Genomic DNA, 16,747 nt, shown 5'->3' on the forward strand with positions numbered 1-16,747 from the left:
GCAAAGACGTGGCGCACGCACATGATGCACACACTTGATGCGTGCTCGTGCACACGTGACACGCGTGCACACGTGAGACACACACACACGTGACAGACGTGACGCACGCACGCAGACGTGACGCTCGCACGCACGCGCAGACGTGACGCACGCAGACGTGACGCTCGCACGCACGCGCAGACGTGACGCACGCACAGACGTGACGCACGCACGCACAGACGTGACGCACGCACGCACAGACGTGACGCACGCACGCACAGACGTGACGCACGCACAGACGTGACGCACGCACAGACGTGACGCACGCAGACGTGACGCACGCACGTGACGCACGCACAGACGTGACGCACGCACGTGACGCACGCACAGACGTGACACACGCACGCACAGACGTGACGCACGCACGCACAGACGTGACGCACGCACGCACAGACGTGACGCACGCACAGACGTGACGCACGCACAGACGTGACGCATGCACGCACACACAACACACACACGCAGACGCGGCACAGACACAAGAACTGGAATAGGAAGAAACTAAGGCAAGTTTGGCAGAGGGTGTGTGTGTGTCAAATCAAATCAAATTTTATCGGTCACATATACATATTTAGAAAATGTTATTGCGGGTGTAGCGAAATGCTTGTGTTTCTAGCTCCAACAGTGCAGTAGTATCTAACAATTCACAATACACACACGTCTAAAAGTAAAATAATGGAATTAAGAAATATATAAATATTAGATTAAGCAATGTCAGTGGTATTGACTAAAATACAGTAGAATAGAATACAGTATATACATATGAGATGAGTAAAGCAGTATGTAAACATTAAAGTGGCCAGTGATTCCAAGTCTATGTATATAGGGCAGCAGCCTCTAAGGTGCAGGGTTGCATCATGTCCTGTAGGTGTCCTGGAGGGCAGGTAGTTTGCCACCAGTGATGCGTTGGGCAGACCACACCATCCTCTGGAAAGCCCTGTGGTTGCAGGCGGTGCAGTTGCCGTACAGTTGCCGTACCAGGTGGTGATACAGCCTGACAGGATGCTCTCAATTGTGCATCTGTAAAAGTTTGTGAGGGTTTTAGGGGCCAAGCCAAATTTCTTCAGCCTCCTGAGGTTGAAGAGGCGCTGTTGCGCCTTCTTCACCACACTGTGTGTGGGTGGACCATTTCAGATCATCAGTGATGTGTACGCCGAGGAACTTGAAGCGTTTCACCTTCTACTCTGCAGTCCCGTCGATGTGGATAGGGGCGTGCTCCCTCTGCTGTTTCCTGAAGTCCACGATCAGCTCCTTTGTTTTGTTGATTTTGAGTGAGAGGTTATTTTCCTGGCACCACTCTCCAAGGGCCTTCACCTCCTCCCTGTAGGTTGTCTTGTCATTGTTGGTTATCAGGCCTACTACTGTTGTGTCGTCTACAAACTTGACAATTGAGTTGGAGGCGAGGGAGTACAGGAGGGGGCTGAGCACGCACTCTTGTGGGGCCCCTGTGTTGAGGATCAGCGAAGTCAAGGTGTTTCCTACCTTCACCACCTGGGGGCGGCCCGTCAGGAAGTCCAGGACCCAGTTGCACAGGGCGGGGTTCAGACCCAGGGCCCCGAGGTTAATGATGAGCTTGGAGGGTACTATGGTGTTGAATGCTGAGCTATAGTCAATGAACAGCATTCTTACATAGGTATTCCTCTTGTCCAGATGGGATAGGGCAGTGGGCAGTGTGCAGTGCAACAGCATCGTCTGTGGATCTATTGCGGCCGTAAGCAAATTTGAGTGGGTCTAGGATCAGGTAAGGTAGAGGTGATATGATCCTTAACTAGCCTCTCAAAGAACTTCATGATGACAATAGTGAGTGCTACGAGGCGATAGTCATTTAGTTCAGTTACCTTTGCTTTCTTGAGTACAGGAACAATGGTGGACATCTTGAAGCAAGTTGGGACAGCAGACTGGGATAGGGAGAGATTGAATATGTCCGTAAGCACTCCAGCCAGCTGGTCTGAGGGCGCGGCAAGGAATTGCCGCCTGGGCCGGCAGCCTTGCGAGGGTTAACACGCTTAAAATGTCTTACTCACGGCCATGGAGAACGAGAGCCCACAGTCCTTGGTAGCAGACAGCTTCGGTGGCACTGTGTTATCCTCAAAGCGGGAGAAGGTGTTTAGCTTGTCCGGAAGCAAGACGTCGGTGTCCGCGACGTGGCTGCTTTTCCCTTTGTAGTCCGTGTCTGTAGACCCTGCCATATACAGTGAAGGAAAAGAGTATTTGATCCCCTGCTGATTTTGTACATTTGCCCACTGACAAAGAAATGATCAGTCTATAATTTTAATGGTAGGTTTATTTGAACAGTGAGAGACAGAATAACAACAAAAAAATCCAGAAAACCGCATGTCAAAAATGTTATAAATTGATTTGCATTTTAATGAAGGAAATAAGTATTTGACCCCTCTGCAAAACATGACTTAGTACTTGGTGGCAAAACCCTTTTTGGCAATCACAGAGGTCAGACGTTTCTTGTAGTTGGCCACCAGGTTTGCACACATCTCAGGAGGGATTTTGTCCCACTCCTCTTTGCAGATCTTCTCCAAGTCATTAAGGTTTTGAGGCTGACGTTTGGCAACTCGAACCTTCAGCTCCCTCCACAGATTTTCTATGGGATTAAGGTCTGGAGACTGGCTAGGCCACTCCAGGACCTTAATGTGCTTCTTCTTGAGCCACTCCTTTGTTGCCTTGGCCGTGTGTTTTGGGTCATTGTCATGCTGGAATACCCATCCACGACCCATTTTCAATGCCCTGGCTGTGGGTAGGAGGTTCTCACCCAAGATTTGACGGTACATGGTCCCGTCCATCGTCCCTTTGATGCGGTGAAGTTGTCCTGTCCCCTTAGCAAAAAAACACCCCCAAAGCATAATGTTTCCACCTCCATGTTTGACAGTGGGGATGGTGTTCTTGGGGTCATAGGCAGCATTCCTCCTCCTCCAAACACGGCGAGTTGAGTTGATGCCAAAGAGCTCCATTTTGGTCCCATCTGACCACAACACTTTCACTCAGTTGTCCTCTGAATCATTCAGATGTTCATGGGCAAACTTCAGACGGGCATGTATATGTGCTTTCTTGAGCAGGGGGACCTTGCGGGCGCTGCAGGATTTCAGTCCTTCACGGCGTAGTGTGTTACCAATTGTTTTCTTGGTGACTATGGTCCCAGCTGCCTTGAGATCATTGACAAGATCCTCCCGTGTAGTTCTGGGCTGATTCCTCACCGTTCTCATGATCATTCCAACTCCACGAGGTGGCATGGAGCCCCAGGCCGAGGGAGATTGACAGTTCTTTTGTGTTTCTTCCATTTGCGAATAATCGCACCAACTGTTGTCACCTTCTCACCAAGCTGCTTGGCGATGGTCTTGTAGCCCATTCCAGCCTTGTGTAGGTCTACAATCTTGTCCCTGACATCCTTAGAGAGCTCTTTGGTCTTGGCAATGGTGGAGAGTTTGGAATCTGATTGATTGATTGCTTCTGTGGACATGTGTCTTTTATACAGGTAACAAACTGAGATTAGGAGCACTGCCATTAAGAGTGTGCTCCTAATCTCAGCTCATTACCTGTATAAAAGACACCTGGGAGCCAGAAATCTTTCTGATTGAGAGGGGGTCAAATACTTACTTCCCTCATTAAAATGCAAATCAATTTATAAAATTTTTGACATGCGTTTCTGTTGTTATTCTGTCTCTCACTGTTCAAATAAACCTACCATTAAAATTATAGACTGATCATTTCTTTGTCAGTGGGCAAACGAACAAAATCAGCAGGGGATCAAATACTTTTTTCCCCTCACTATACGTCTCGTGTCTGAGCCGTTGAATTGCAACTCCACCATGTCTCTGTACTGATGTTTTGCTTGTTTGATTGCCTTATGGAGGGAATAACTACACTGTTTGAATTCGGCCAGATTCTCAGTCACCTTGCCACGGTTAAATGCGGTGGTTCACACTTTCAGTTTTGCGCGAACTCTGCCATCTATCCACAGTTTCTGATTTGGGTAGGTTTTAATAGACAGTGAGTACAACATCGCCTATAGAGTTCCTGATGAACTCAGTCACCATATCCGTGTATTTATTTTATTCTCAGAGGCTACCCGAAACATATCCCAGGCCGCATGATCAAAACAATCTTGAAGCATGGATTCCGATTGGTCAGACCAGCATTGAATAGACCTTAGCACGGGTACTTCCTGTTAGAGTTTCTGCCTATGGGAAGGGAGGAACAAAATAGAATTGTGCTCAGATTTGCCGAAGGGAGGGCGGGGGAGGGCCTTGTAGGCATTTTCGAAAAGTTGAGTAGCAGTGGTCCAATGTTTTTCCAGAGCGAGTGCTACAGTCAATGGGTTGGTCGAACTTTGGTAGCGGTTTCCTCATATTTGCTTTGTTCAAATCCACAGCTACAATAAATGCGGCCTCAGAATATGTGGTTACCAGTTTGTATAAAGTTCAGTGTAATTCTGAGGGCTGTCGTGGTATCGGCTTTAGGGGGAATATACACGGCTGTGACGATAACTGAAGAGAATTCTCTTGTGAGGTAATACGGTCGGCATTTGATTGTGAGGTATTCTAGGTCAGGTGAACAAAAGGACTTGTGATTATCATAACATAGAAACATCATGAAACCTACACCCCCGCCTTTCTCTCTTCGGAGAGTTCATAATTCCTGTCTGCGCGATGTACTGAGAACCCAGCTGGCTGTATGGACGGGGACAGTATATCATCTCTAGAGGGACTTGTTTCCGTGAAACAGAGTATGTTACAATCCCTGATGTCTCTCTGGAAGGAGATCCTTGCCCTGAGCTTGTCTACTTTATTATCCAGAGACTGAACATTAGCGAGTAATATACTCTAAAGCGGTGGATGGTGTGCATGCCTCCTGAGTCGAACTAGAAGTCCACTCTGAATACCTCTTCTCCGTCGGTGGTGTTTTGGAGCAGCCTCTGGAATAAGTTAAATTGCCCTGGGGGTATGAACAAAGGATCCAATTTGGTAAAATCGTATTCCTGGTCGTAACGCTGGTGAGTTACCGCCGCTCTTATTTCCGGCTGTATGTAATAACACACCAAAAAAAATTCAGGCCTAATAATGTTAGAAAAATACTGCAAAGTTGCTTAGGAGCTAGAAGCAGAGCTGCCATATCTGTCGGCGCCATATTACTACGTGTGTGTGTGTGTGTGTGTGTGCGCAATTCATGTGGAAGCTCAATGCTCACTATAAATCCACAGGAGTGCTTTTGGACAGAGAACAGACTGGCTCGGCTGTGTGTGTGTGTGTGTGTGTGTGTGTGTGTGTGTGTGTGTGTGTGTGTGTGTGTGTGTGTGTGTGTGTGTGTGTGTGTGTGTGTGTGAGAGAGAATAGGCGATGTTGAGAAAAGGACAAGAAATGAGGCATGAAGCTAGATCTCCAACAACAGGTGAGAGTCTCTCCTCTTCCTCACCTTTAGAACAAACGTGTTTGTGTTGTCAGGCATCTCCAGACAGTTGCAGCGGCGGATCTCCAGGATGTCTGAGCAACGTGCTGTGAGTTTAGGACTGGAGCCCTGGAGGACACACACAGAGAGAGACAGGGTCAGAGATCAAGCAGACATTGTTACAGCATGTCGTGTCCTAGACCCCTCAAACACCACTCTGTTCCAGTAACACACCACCTCATTCCAGTAACACACCACCTCAAACACCACTGTTCCGGTAACTCACCACATCCACTTCGACGCAACTCCCTTCAAAAAACCACGTCATACTAGTGTGTTTGTGGCACATTAAGAGACATTTCAAGATAGAGTTTGCTTCTGCTTTACTTGAACATTTGACTGAGTGTTTGTGGTGAGGAGGGTTAGTTTGTGTTGTTTTTTTGGGGGAGTAGACATATCAGGTTGCATTCATTTGATCTATTGCAGTTTTGATGTTGTTTTCCTTTCGCTCTACAGCGCTCTCCGACAAGAACTCCACAACTAGATGGAGAGGGGATCCAGATGGTGGAGGAACGAGTGGGAAATGCACAACCACTGGGACATGCAGGCTGTGTGTGTGTGTGTGTGGGTCTTTCTCAGTGTCAGAGTGTCTTAAGTACGTGTTCCTGTGTGTACGAGTCTTTGCTGTTGAAAATCCAACTTGGCTCTTCCCCTGGAGTATCCCTCAGTGGAACTCTCTGGGCTGAGCGCCAAGGCTCCTTCCCTCCAGGCCCAGTTCAGAATGGAGAGACCAAGAGAGGAAGACTGCTCCTCAGGGAACACACTCACAGTCTCCAGCCCAGCTCAGAGGGAGGAGGGGAGGCCAGTCATCAACAGCCCCATGGGATGACAGGGCAAAGGTCACCTTTGAAAATTAATCTCCTCACTGTTCTTTCAGGAGAAAATGGGCAGAAGGAAAGTGCTTGTCGTATGCTGATGATAGCTCTGCTGTTGTGTGTCATGTGTGAGCTGTTCCACATGCTGGCTGACGGAAAGGAAATGAGCGAGACAGTATAAGATGGGGGAGAAAGGACAGCGGGGGACAAAAGAGAGCGGGGGAGAGAAAAAACGGGTGGATTCCAGAGGGCTGAGGCGGATGAGTGTGACCCTGTGACACAGTGTGTGAGCGGATGAAATGCCCATGGGTGCGTCCTAAATTACACCCAATTACCTATTTAGTGCACTACTTTAGACCAGAGGCCTATGGGCCCTGCTGAAAAGGAGTGCACTACTTAGGGAATAGTGTGCCATTAGGAACACAACCCATGCTTCTCCCAGACAGGTTGGGCACATCAAAAGGAGATTCCTTTCCCCCTCGTTTCCTGTCCTCATGCGTCTTAGTATGAATGAATCACATGGAGCCATTGTTCATCCCAACAACTTTAGGGAGAGATGAGTATTTGACTCAGTAGCTAGATTTCCATCCAATTGGTGACAGATTTTCATGCAAATATCCTAAAATCTTCATAAAGAAAATGTGCATTTTCCCACCAGTGGTGTTTTCACCAAACTGACTTGTTGCAGATAAAAAATAAAAAAAATCAGTGCGTTTTCGTTTTCATGTAGCGAATAAAAACGTGTTTCCATCGCATTTCTGACTCTACCGATTGTGACAAAACTAACTGCTGCATTAAAAAGCAAAGCAAATGTGCCTCCTCTGGTCTTGGCACATGCGTTCCAGCCAACAGTTGGCAGATACACTGTGGGTAGGCTTGAGATTAATATGGATAACAGCGAGAATATTTTTACTTGTAACTGCAGTCAATCATTGATAAACATGTCACCAGAATAAGACCCTGGATATTTATTGGAAAGGAGCATCAAGCTCATATCGTGCACTTCACCACCCAGCCAGAGCCCGGACCTGAACCTGATCAAACATCTCTGGAGAGACCTGAAAATAGTTGTGCAGCGACGCTCCCCATCCAACCTGACAGAGCTTGAGAGGATCTGCAGAGAAGAATGGGAGAAACTCCCCAAATACAGGTGTGCCAAGCTTGTAGCGTCATACCCAAGAAGACTCGAGGCTGTAATCACTGCCAAAGGTGCTTCAACAAAGTACTGAGTAAAGAGTCTGAATAATTATGTAAATGTGATTTACATTTTTTTTTTAAATAAAAAAACTGTTTTTGCTTTGTCATTATGGGGTATTGTGTGTAGATTGATGAGGGAAAAAATGATTTAATCAATTTAGAATAAGGCTGTAACGTAACAAAATGTGGGAAAAGTCAAGGGGTGTGAATACTTTCCGAATGACCTGTAGACTGCATGACTTTACTCACATAAAGAATGACCTGTCTACTGCATGACTTTACTCACATAAAGAATGACCTGTCTACTGCATGACTTTACTCACATAAAGAATGACCTGTCGACTGCATGACTTTACTCACATAAAGAATGACCTGTAGACTGCATGACTTTACTCACATAAAGAATGACCTGTCTACTGCATGACTTTACTCACATAAAGAATGACCTGTCGACTGCATGACTTTACTCACATAAAGAATGACCTGTCGACTGCATGACTTTACTCACATAAAGAATGACCTGTCTACTGCATGACTTTACTCACATAAAGAATGACCTGTCTACTGCATGACTTTACTCACATAAAGAATGACCTGTCTACTGCATGACTTTACTCACATAAAGAATGACCTGTCGACTGCATGACTTTACTCACATAAAGAATGACCTGTCGACTGCATGACTTTACTCACATAAAGAATGACCTGTCGACTGCATGACTTTACTCACATAAAGAATGACCTGTAGACTGCATGACTTTACTCACATAAAGAATGACCTGTAGACTGCATGACTTTACTCACATAAAGAATGACCTGTAGACTGCATGACTTTACTCACATAAAGAATGACCTGTCGACTGCATGACTTTACTCACATAAAGAATGACCTGTAGACTGCATGACTTTACTCACATAAAGAATGACCTGTCGACTGCATGACTTTACTCACATAAAGAATGACCTGTCGACTGCATGACTTTACTCACATAAAGAATGACCTGTCGACTGCATGACTTTACTCACATAAAGAATGACCTGTAGACTGCATGACTTTACTCACATAAAGAATGACCTGTCGACTGCATGACTTTACTCACATAAAGAATGACCTGTAGACTGCATGACTTTACTCGCATAAAGAATGACCTGTAGACTGCATGACTTTACTCACATAAAGAATGACCTGTCGACTGCATGACTTTACTCACATAAAGAATGACCTGTAGACTGCATGACTTTACTCACATAAAGAATGACCTGTCGACTGCATGACTTTACTCACATAAAGAATGACCTGTAGACTGCATGACTTTACTCACATAAAGAATGACCTGTAGACTGCATGACTTTACTCACATAAAGAATGACCTGTCGACTGCATGACTTTACTCACATAAAGAATGACCTGTCGACTGCATGACTTTACTCACATAAAGAATGACCTGTCTACTGCATGACTTTACTCACATAAAGAATGACCTGTCTACTGCATGACTTTACTCACATAAAGAATGACCTGTCTACTGCATGACTTTACTCACATAAAGAATGACCTGTCGACTGCATGACTTTACTCACATAAAGAATGACCTGTCGACTGCATGACTTTACTCACATAAAGAATGACCTGTCGACTGCATGACTTTACTCACATAAAGAATGACCTGTAGACTGCATGACTTTACTCACATAAAGAATGACCTGTCGACTGCATGACTTTACTCACATAAAGAATGACCTGTCTACTGCATGACTTTACTCACATAAAGAATGACCTGTAGACTGCATGACTTTACTCACATAAAGAATGACCTGTCGACTGCATGACTTTACTCGCATAAAGAATGACCTGTCGACTGCATGACTTTACTCACATAAAGAATGACCTGTAGACTGCATGACTTTACTCACATAAAGAATGACCTGTCTACTGCATGACTTTACTCACATAAAGAATGACCTGTCTACTGCATGACTTTACTCACATAAAGAATGACCTGTCTACTGCATGACTTTACTCACATAAAGAATGACCTGTCTACTGCATGACTTTACTCACATAAAGAATGACCTGTCGACTGCATGACTTTACTCACATAAAGAATGACCTGTCTACTGCATGACTTTACTCACATAAAGAATGACCTGTAGACTGCATGACTTTACTCACATAAAGAATGACCTGTCTACTGCATGACTTTACTCACATAAAGAATGACCTGTCGACTGCATGACTTTACTCACATAAAGAATGACCTGTAGACTGCATGACTTTACTCACATAAAGAATGACCTGTCGACTGCATGACTTTACTCACATAAAGAATGACCTGTCGACTGCATGACTTTACTCACATAAAGAATGACCTGTAGACTGCATGACTTTACTCACATAAAGAATGACCTGTAGACTGCATGACTTTACTCACATAAAGAATGACCTGTCGACTGCATGACTTTACTCACATAAAGAATGACCTGTCGACTGCATGACTTTACTCACATAAAGAATGACCTGTCGACTGCATGACTTTACTCACATAAAGCCTGTGGATAGAAACGTGGTTATGGAAGGAAGGAATCTCCCGCTCCCTCTGTTTAGATTAATACCAGGTCTCTTTCCAGTTTGCTGCACCACCCACTGGCACTGCACTAACTCACTACACAGAGACAGCACTCCACTGGGCGGGCGGGCGAGTACGCACGCAGTCACACACACACACACACACCACAGCTATCATAAATTAGGCTTACACAAATATGATACACCCCAGATCCGAGCCTGTGTACTGACAAACAAATGTACCGGCGGTTCAGTGGACACTCCATAGCTAGGCTATGTCAACTAAAACTGACACTGTCAAACAAGTGGAACAGATTGGCAAATAAAGGTAGCGAGGGTCTAGCATAAAGAAACTCCAGAGCTCTTCAACCTTTAAAAGAAACAGGACACAGCATTAGATAATACATCAGTCAGATGTAGCTTGAGAGTTAGTGGCAGGAACGCTTTGGTAGGGTGACGCCACTGGAAGTCTGTGAAAACTAAATGTTGGACAAATGCCATATTTGGTTAGCCGCCTGCTTCGAAACGCCTGACGCCATCTCCTTGACTGTATACACAACGCATCCAAATTGTTTGTCCCTTTTCGAGCTTGTTTAGAGCATTTTAGTGTACTTAATAAGGTGTGCCCTGAGCCACAAGGGAAAAGCAAATAGAAAGATGCAACACAACAGTTTGACGTGAAGCAAAAAGTCTCATGCTACTCATTCAGCAACATCTCATCTCACGTCAGAGATCAGCTGTTTACCAGAACAGTGGCTGGGTTACCGCTTTGCTGTTGTTTGCAGATGGCCCCTTTAAAGCTCAATATGACGCTGAGTGCACTACAGGGGGAATTTACAGAGGTCTGCTTGTGAAGCCCTCCGATTCCATTTCACTTCTCACTGGTCACTTTCAATCTTAGTCATTCACAATCGTGTTTCAGCTTCAGTCACACACACAACATTTGATAATATGGTTGGAGAAAATTGACAATATAACCCACAGATGTGTGGCAAAGCAAATACTCACAGCTGACACTGTCCACCCTGGGCAGGACCCCCAGCATGCTTTGCACCAACATTACGATGACCCTGGGGTCATCATCATCATCAGGACCCTCTCCAGAGACTTCCCAAATGTTACCCTCCACCTCCCCATCAGTACAAATACACAAACATTACACAGTACTCAATACAGGAGGATTTTCATACGCTACAGCTATTGGGATGAGATTTAATTTGGTTGACAAACTCATAAGGCGATTCAGAATGATAGTTTATAATAGTCCCTGTTCCACATCCACACATGACATTCTGTACTATAGGAGGATAGGCCTAGGCCAGGGTTCCCCAACTGGTGGCCAACAGCTGGTTTTATCCCCCCCACCCAACTTTTCTGAGAAAAAAAAAGAGAAAAAATGTGGGTTGAATTTTCATTGTTGAACATAAGACTGTAAAATCACCAGGAAATCAGCAGCAAGTGATTTCAATTTTGGAAACCTGTTCAAGTATTCCCACGCATAACAGAGACACGTGGTTGTATAAACATTTTGAAATTATTATGCTTGAGTCAAATATATCTGTTTGTGGTTCTTGCATTCAATTTGCAACCTACAAATGATTTGTAATTATGTTCCGGCCCCCTGACCATCCGCTCAAGAAAAAAAGCCACTTCTGAATCTAGTTGATGATCCCTGGCCTAGACTACACGCTAATCAGCCTTGGTGGTTGCCTTTTGACTTTACACCCAGCCCGACTCGGCATCTTTATGGTGAAGCAGGTTTATCAAACAACCCTGCAGTGGAACTGAAATCCTCAGAAGTGTCACAGGAAAGAGAGCGTGCTGTTCTCGGTTGTGAGCAGTCTCTGAGGAGAGCAGCGGCTAGTACGGTGATAACGCCATATGAACCAGATCTAGCTAGATATGAAATCATCAAGGATGTGGGGACAGCAGCACTATGATTAAACTGAGAAATGACAAGTTTCTAGGAAACAGAGCAGCCAATAGGAAAGAGATACTAACAGGCTGCATAGGCAATACAAACAAGACCATTTTTCTATTCGGACTTGTGTCAATTATCTTGCAATTTAAAAATGGTAATAATAGATAGCCTATGCAGCTAAAAATATGACAGGTCTGTAAGTCATTCCACTGAAGGTGTAACATCAGGAAAATGACAACGTCAGTCAGTCTGACCTTTGGCCCTGCTCTTGGAAATACAACCGCAGTTTCACCGAAACACTCGAGAGCCCCTGCTACTGAGAAATGTATAGAGGTGAGAAAGAGAAACAGAATAGTGTTTCCTGTTACTGTCTAACATTGAGCCTTGGGTCTTGTGGTCCTCCTTAGAGACTGGTGCTAGGGTGAGAGCTTGTTTTAGGCCAGACATGGAGCTTCACCCAAACCCCCTCCCCATAAAATCTGTCTGTGTGTGTGTGTGTGTCCCATACAGTGCATTCGGAAAGTATTCAGACCCCTTCACTTTTTCCACATTTTGTTACGTTACAGCCTTATTCTAAAATGTATTAAATACAATTTGTTCTCATCAATCTACACAATAAAACCGTTTTTAGAAATGTTAGCCAAAAACAGAAATACCTCAATTACATAAATAATCAGACCCTTTGCTATGAGACTCGAAATTGAGCTCAGGTGCATCCTGTTTCCATTGATCATCCTTGAGATGTTTCTACAACTTGATGGGAGTCCACCTGTGGTAAATTCAATTGATTGGACATGATTTGGAAAGGCACACACCTGTCTATATAAGGTTCCACAGTTGACAGTGCATTTCAGAGCAAAAAGCAAGCCATGAGGTTAAAGGACTAATCCGTTGAGCTCTGAGACAGGATTATGTTGAGGCACAGATCGGGGGAAGGTTACCAAAACATGTCTGCAGCATTGAAGGTCCCCAAGAACCTCCATTCTTAAATGGAATAAGTTTGGAACCACCAAGACTCTTTCCTAGAGCTGGCCACCAGGCCAAACTGAGCAATTGGGGGAGAAGAGCCTTGGTTAGAGAGGTGACCAAGAACCCGGTGGTCACTCTGACAGAGCTCCAGTTCCTCTGTGGAGATGGGCAACCATCTCTGCAGCACTCCACCAAATCAGGCCTTTATGGTAGAGTGGCTAGATGGAAGCCGATCCTCAGGAAAAGGCACAGCCCGCTTAGAGTTTGCCAAAAGGCACCTAAAGGTCTCTCAGACCATGAGAAACAAGATTCTCCGGTCTGGTCTGCTGAAACCAAAACTCTTTGGCCTGAATGTCAAGCTTCACGTCTGGAGGAAACCTGGCACCATCACTACGGTGAAGCATGGTGGTGGCAGCATCATGCTGTGGGGATGTTTTTCCAGTGGCAGGGACTGGGGAAGATCCTTGATGAAAACCTGCTCCAGAGCGCTCAGGACCTCAGCCTGGGGTGAAGGTTCCCCTTCAAACAGGACAACGACTCTAAGCACACAGCCAAGACAACACAGGAGTGGCATCGGGACAAGTCTCTGAATGTCCTTGAGTGGCCCAGCCAGAGCCCGGAATTGAACCCAATTGAACATCTCTGGAGATACCTGAAAAACACTCCCCATCCAACCTGACAGAGCTTGAGAGGATCTGCAGAGAAGAATGGGATAAAGTCCCCAAATACAGGTGTGCCAAGCTTGTAGCATCATACCCAAGACAACTCAAGGCTGTAATCGCTGCCAAAGGTGCTTCAACAAAGTACTGAGTAAAGGGTCTGAATACTTACAGTATCTCACAAAAGTGAGTACACCCCTCACATTTTTGTAAATATTTGAGTATATCTTTTCATGTGACAACACTGAAGAAATGACACTTTGCTACAATGTAAAGTAGTGAGTGTACAGCTTGTATAACAGTGTAAATTTGCTGTCCCCTCAAAATAACACAACACACAGCCATTAATGTCTAAACCGCTGGCAACAAAAGTGAGTACACCCCTAAGTGAAAATATCCAAATTGGGCCCAAAGTGTCAATATTTTGTGTGGCCATCATCATTTTCCAGCACTGCCTTAACCCTCTTGGGCATGGAGTTCACCAGAGCTTCACAGGTTGCCACTGGAGTCCTCTTCCACTCCTCCATGACGACATCACGGAGCTGGTGGATGTTAGAGACCTTGCACTCCTTCCTCCACCTTCCGTTTGAGGATGCCCCACAGATGCTCAATAGGGTTTAGGTCTGGAGACATGCTTGGCCAGTCCATCACCTTTACCCTCAGCTTCTTTAGCAAGGCAGTGGTCGTCTTGGAGGTGTGTTTGGGGTCGTTATCATGTTGGAATACTGCCCTGCGGCCCAGTCTCCGAAGGGAGGGGATCATGCTCTGCTTCAGTATGTCACAGTACATGTTGGCATTCATGGTTCCCTCAATGAACTGTAGCTCCCCAGTGCCAGCAGCACTCATGCAGCCCCAGACCATGACACTCCCACCACCATGCTTGACTGTAGGCAAGAAACACTTGTCTTTGTACTCCTCACCTGGTTGCCGCCACACACGCATGACACCATCTGAACCAAATAAGTTTATCTTGGTCTCATCAGACCACAGGACATGGTTCCAGGAATCCATGTCCTTAGTCTGCTTGTCTTCAGCAAACTGTTTGCGGCCTTTCTTGTGCATCATCTTTAGAAGAGGCTTCCTTCTGGGACGACAGCCATGCAGACCAATTTGATGCAGTGTGCGGAGTATGGTCTGAGCACTGACAGGCTGACCCCCCACCCCTTCAACCTCTGCAGCAATGCTGGCAGCACTCATACGTCTATTTCCCAAAGACAACCTCTGGATATGACGTTGAGCACGTGCACTCAACTTCTTTGGTCGACCATGGCGAGGCCTGTTCTGAGTGGAACCTGTCCTGTTAAACCGCTGTATGGTCTTGGCCACCGTGCTGCAGCTCAGTTTCAGGTTCTTGGCAATCTTCTTATAGCCCAGGCCATCTTTATGTAGAGCAACAATTATTTTTTTCAGATCCTCAGAGAGTTCTTTGCCATGAGGTGCCATGTTGAACTTCCAGTGACCAGTCAGTATGAGGGAGTGTGAGAGCGATGACACCAAATTTAACACACCTGCTCCCCATTCACACCTGAGACCTTGTAACACTAACGAGTCACATGACACCGGGGAGGGAAAATGGCTAATTGGGCCCAATTTGGACATTTTCACTTAGGGGTGTACTCACTTTTGTTGCCAGCGGTTTAGACATTAATGGCTGTGTGTTGTGTTATTTTGAGGGGACAGCAAATTTACACTGTTATACAAGCTGTACACTCACTACTTTACATTGTAGCAAAGTGTCATTTCTTCAGTGTTGTCACATGAAAAGATATACTCAAATATTTACAAAAATGTGAGGGGTGTACTCACTTTTGTGAGATACTGTATGTAAATGTGATTTCTGTTTTCAAGGAGTCAGAATATTTTCCGAACGCACTGTATGGCATGCACATGCAACTACAGAAGTAAACCATTGGAGCTAAGGAGGTCTGGTGAAAGTGGGAGACATTTGCTCTCCCCTGTCTTCGTCCACTGCTGGCCCCAGAAAAGAGCCAGCTCTGCAGCTTTGTCCTCTGACCCAACAGGCTGGGAGATGCAGCACAGAACGAGTGTCTGCCTGCCTGCATGTGCCTGCCAGCCCACGCCTGCCTGTCAGCCAGCCCGCGTCTGCCTGCCCGCGTCTGCCTGCTCACTCAGCAGTGGACAAAGACAGGGAAGAGCAAATGGCTCACTCACTCAGTCTCCCACTTTCACCAGACCTCCTTAGCTCCAATGATTTGCTTGTGTACTTGCATGTACTTACTTACATGCATACAGTGCATTCGGAAAGTATTCAGAGGCGCCGCTCCGTCTGCCTGTCTGCCACTGCCTGCCCACCCGTCTCTCCGCCAACCCGCCCGTTACTCCGTCTGCCTGCTCGCCCGCCCCTCCGTCTGCCTGCATGCCACTCTGCCTGCCCGCCCGTCTCTCACTCTGTCCGTGTACACTGGCCTTGGCTCTGTGAAAAGCCATTCAGGCAGAACAGACATTCACACGGGTCCACTGAAGACGGTGTTAGGGGGGCCAGAGCAAAAGGGACAATTAGAGAAAGAGAGAGGAGCAGGGGAGGGGGAAGAATAGACAGGCAAAGGGAGAAATGAGAGAGGGGAAAGGTGACAAAAAGAGAAAATTACCAGAGAGAGTGAAGAGGAAAGAGATGTTCCAGAGAGAGAGAGGTAAGCTAGATGACAGACGTAGCTCCCCTCAGGGGCTTTCCACAGGCAACTGAGCAAGGTCAGGTGCACTAACACTGTGGTTACAGGTCCATCACAGAGAGATAAGCATTGTTGCCCGCAACAGAGGCGCACGCACGCACGCACGCACGCACACACACACACACACACACACACACAGGGCATCAAAGCCAGTGAAAGGTTTAAAACAAACAAGCACTACTCTGCATGACTACGGTAACCACTTGACTTCCTATCAACTCTTCTAGATTTTCTGTGTCACCTTGACGAACACTTTTTTTTCTCCCCTTTCTTCTATTCAACCATTTTAAGTGTACGTACTGTAAGAGACGGGATGGGGTACAGAACAAAAATAAAATAAAAAGGTAGTCTAAACAACAACAACAAAAAAACTATTTTGGGCTAAGTTCTGAACTGAAAACTGGGAGCTCCTCTCAGCATCTGGATGTTTCCTACTT

At 45.9% G+C, this 16,747-nt stretch overlaps 1 protein-coding gene across 2 annotated transcripts in view; it reads right to left on the minus strand.

Moving 5' to 3' along the window:
- The window catches only part of LOC115164959 (SH2B adapter protein 3), a 66,126-nt gene that overhangs the window by 16,667 nt on the left and 32,712 nt on the right, over positions 1–16,747 (minus strand). For both annotated transcript variants that reach the window (XM_029717921.1, XM_029717922.1), the window contains exon 3: positions 5,461–5,562. In XM_029717921.1, the coding sequence (XP_029573781.1) occupies positions 5,461–5,562 (102 nt within the window). The remainder of the gene's footprint in view (positions 1–5,460; positions 5,563–16,747) is intronic.

The sequence above is a fragment of the Salmo trutta genome, chromosome 27 (assembly GCF_901001165.1).
Source record: "Salmo trutta chromosome 27, fSalTru1.1, whole genome shotgun sequence".
Taxonomy (NCBI): domain Eukaryota; kingdom Metazoa; phylum Chordata; class Actinopteri; order Salmoniformes; family Salmonidae; genus Salmo; species Salmo trutta.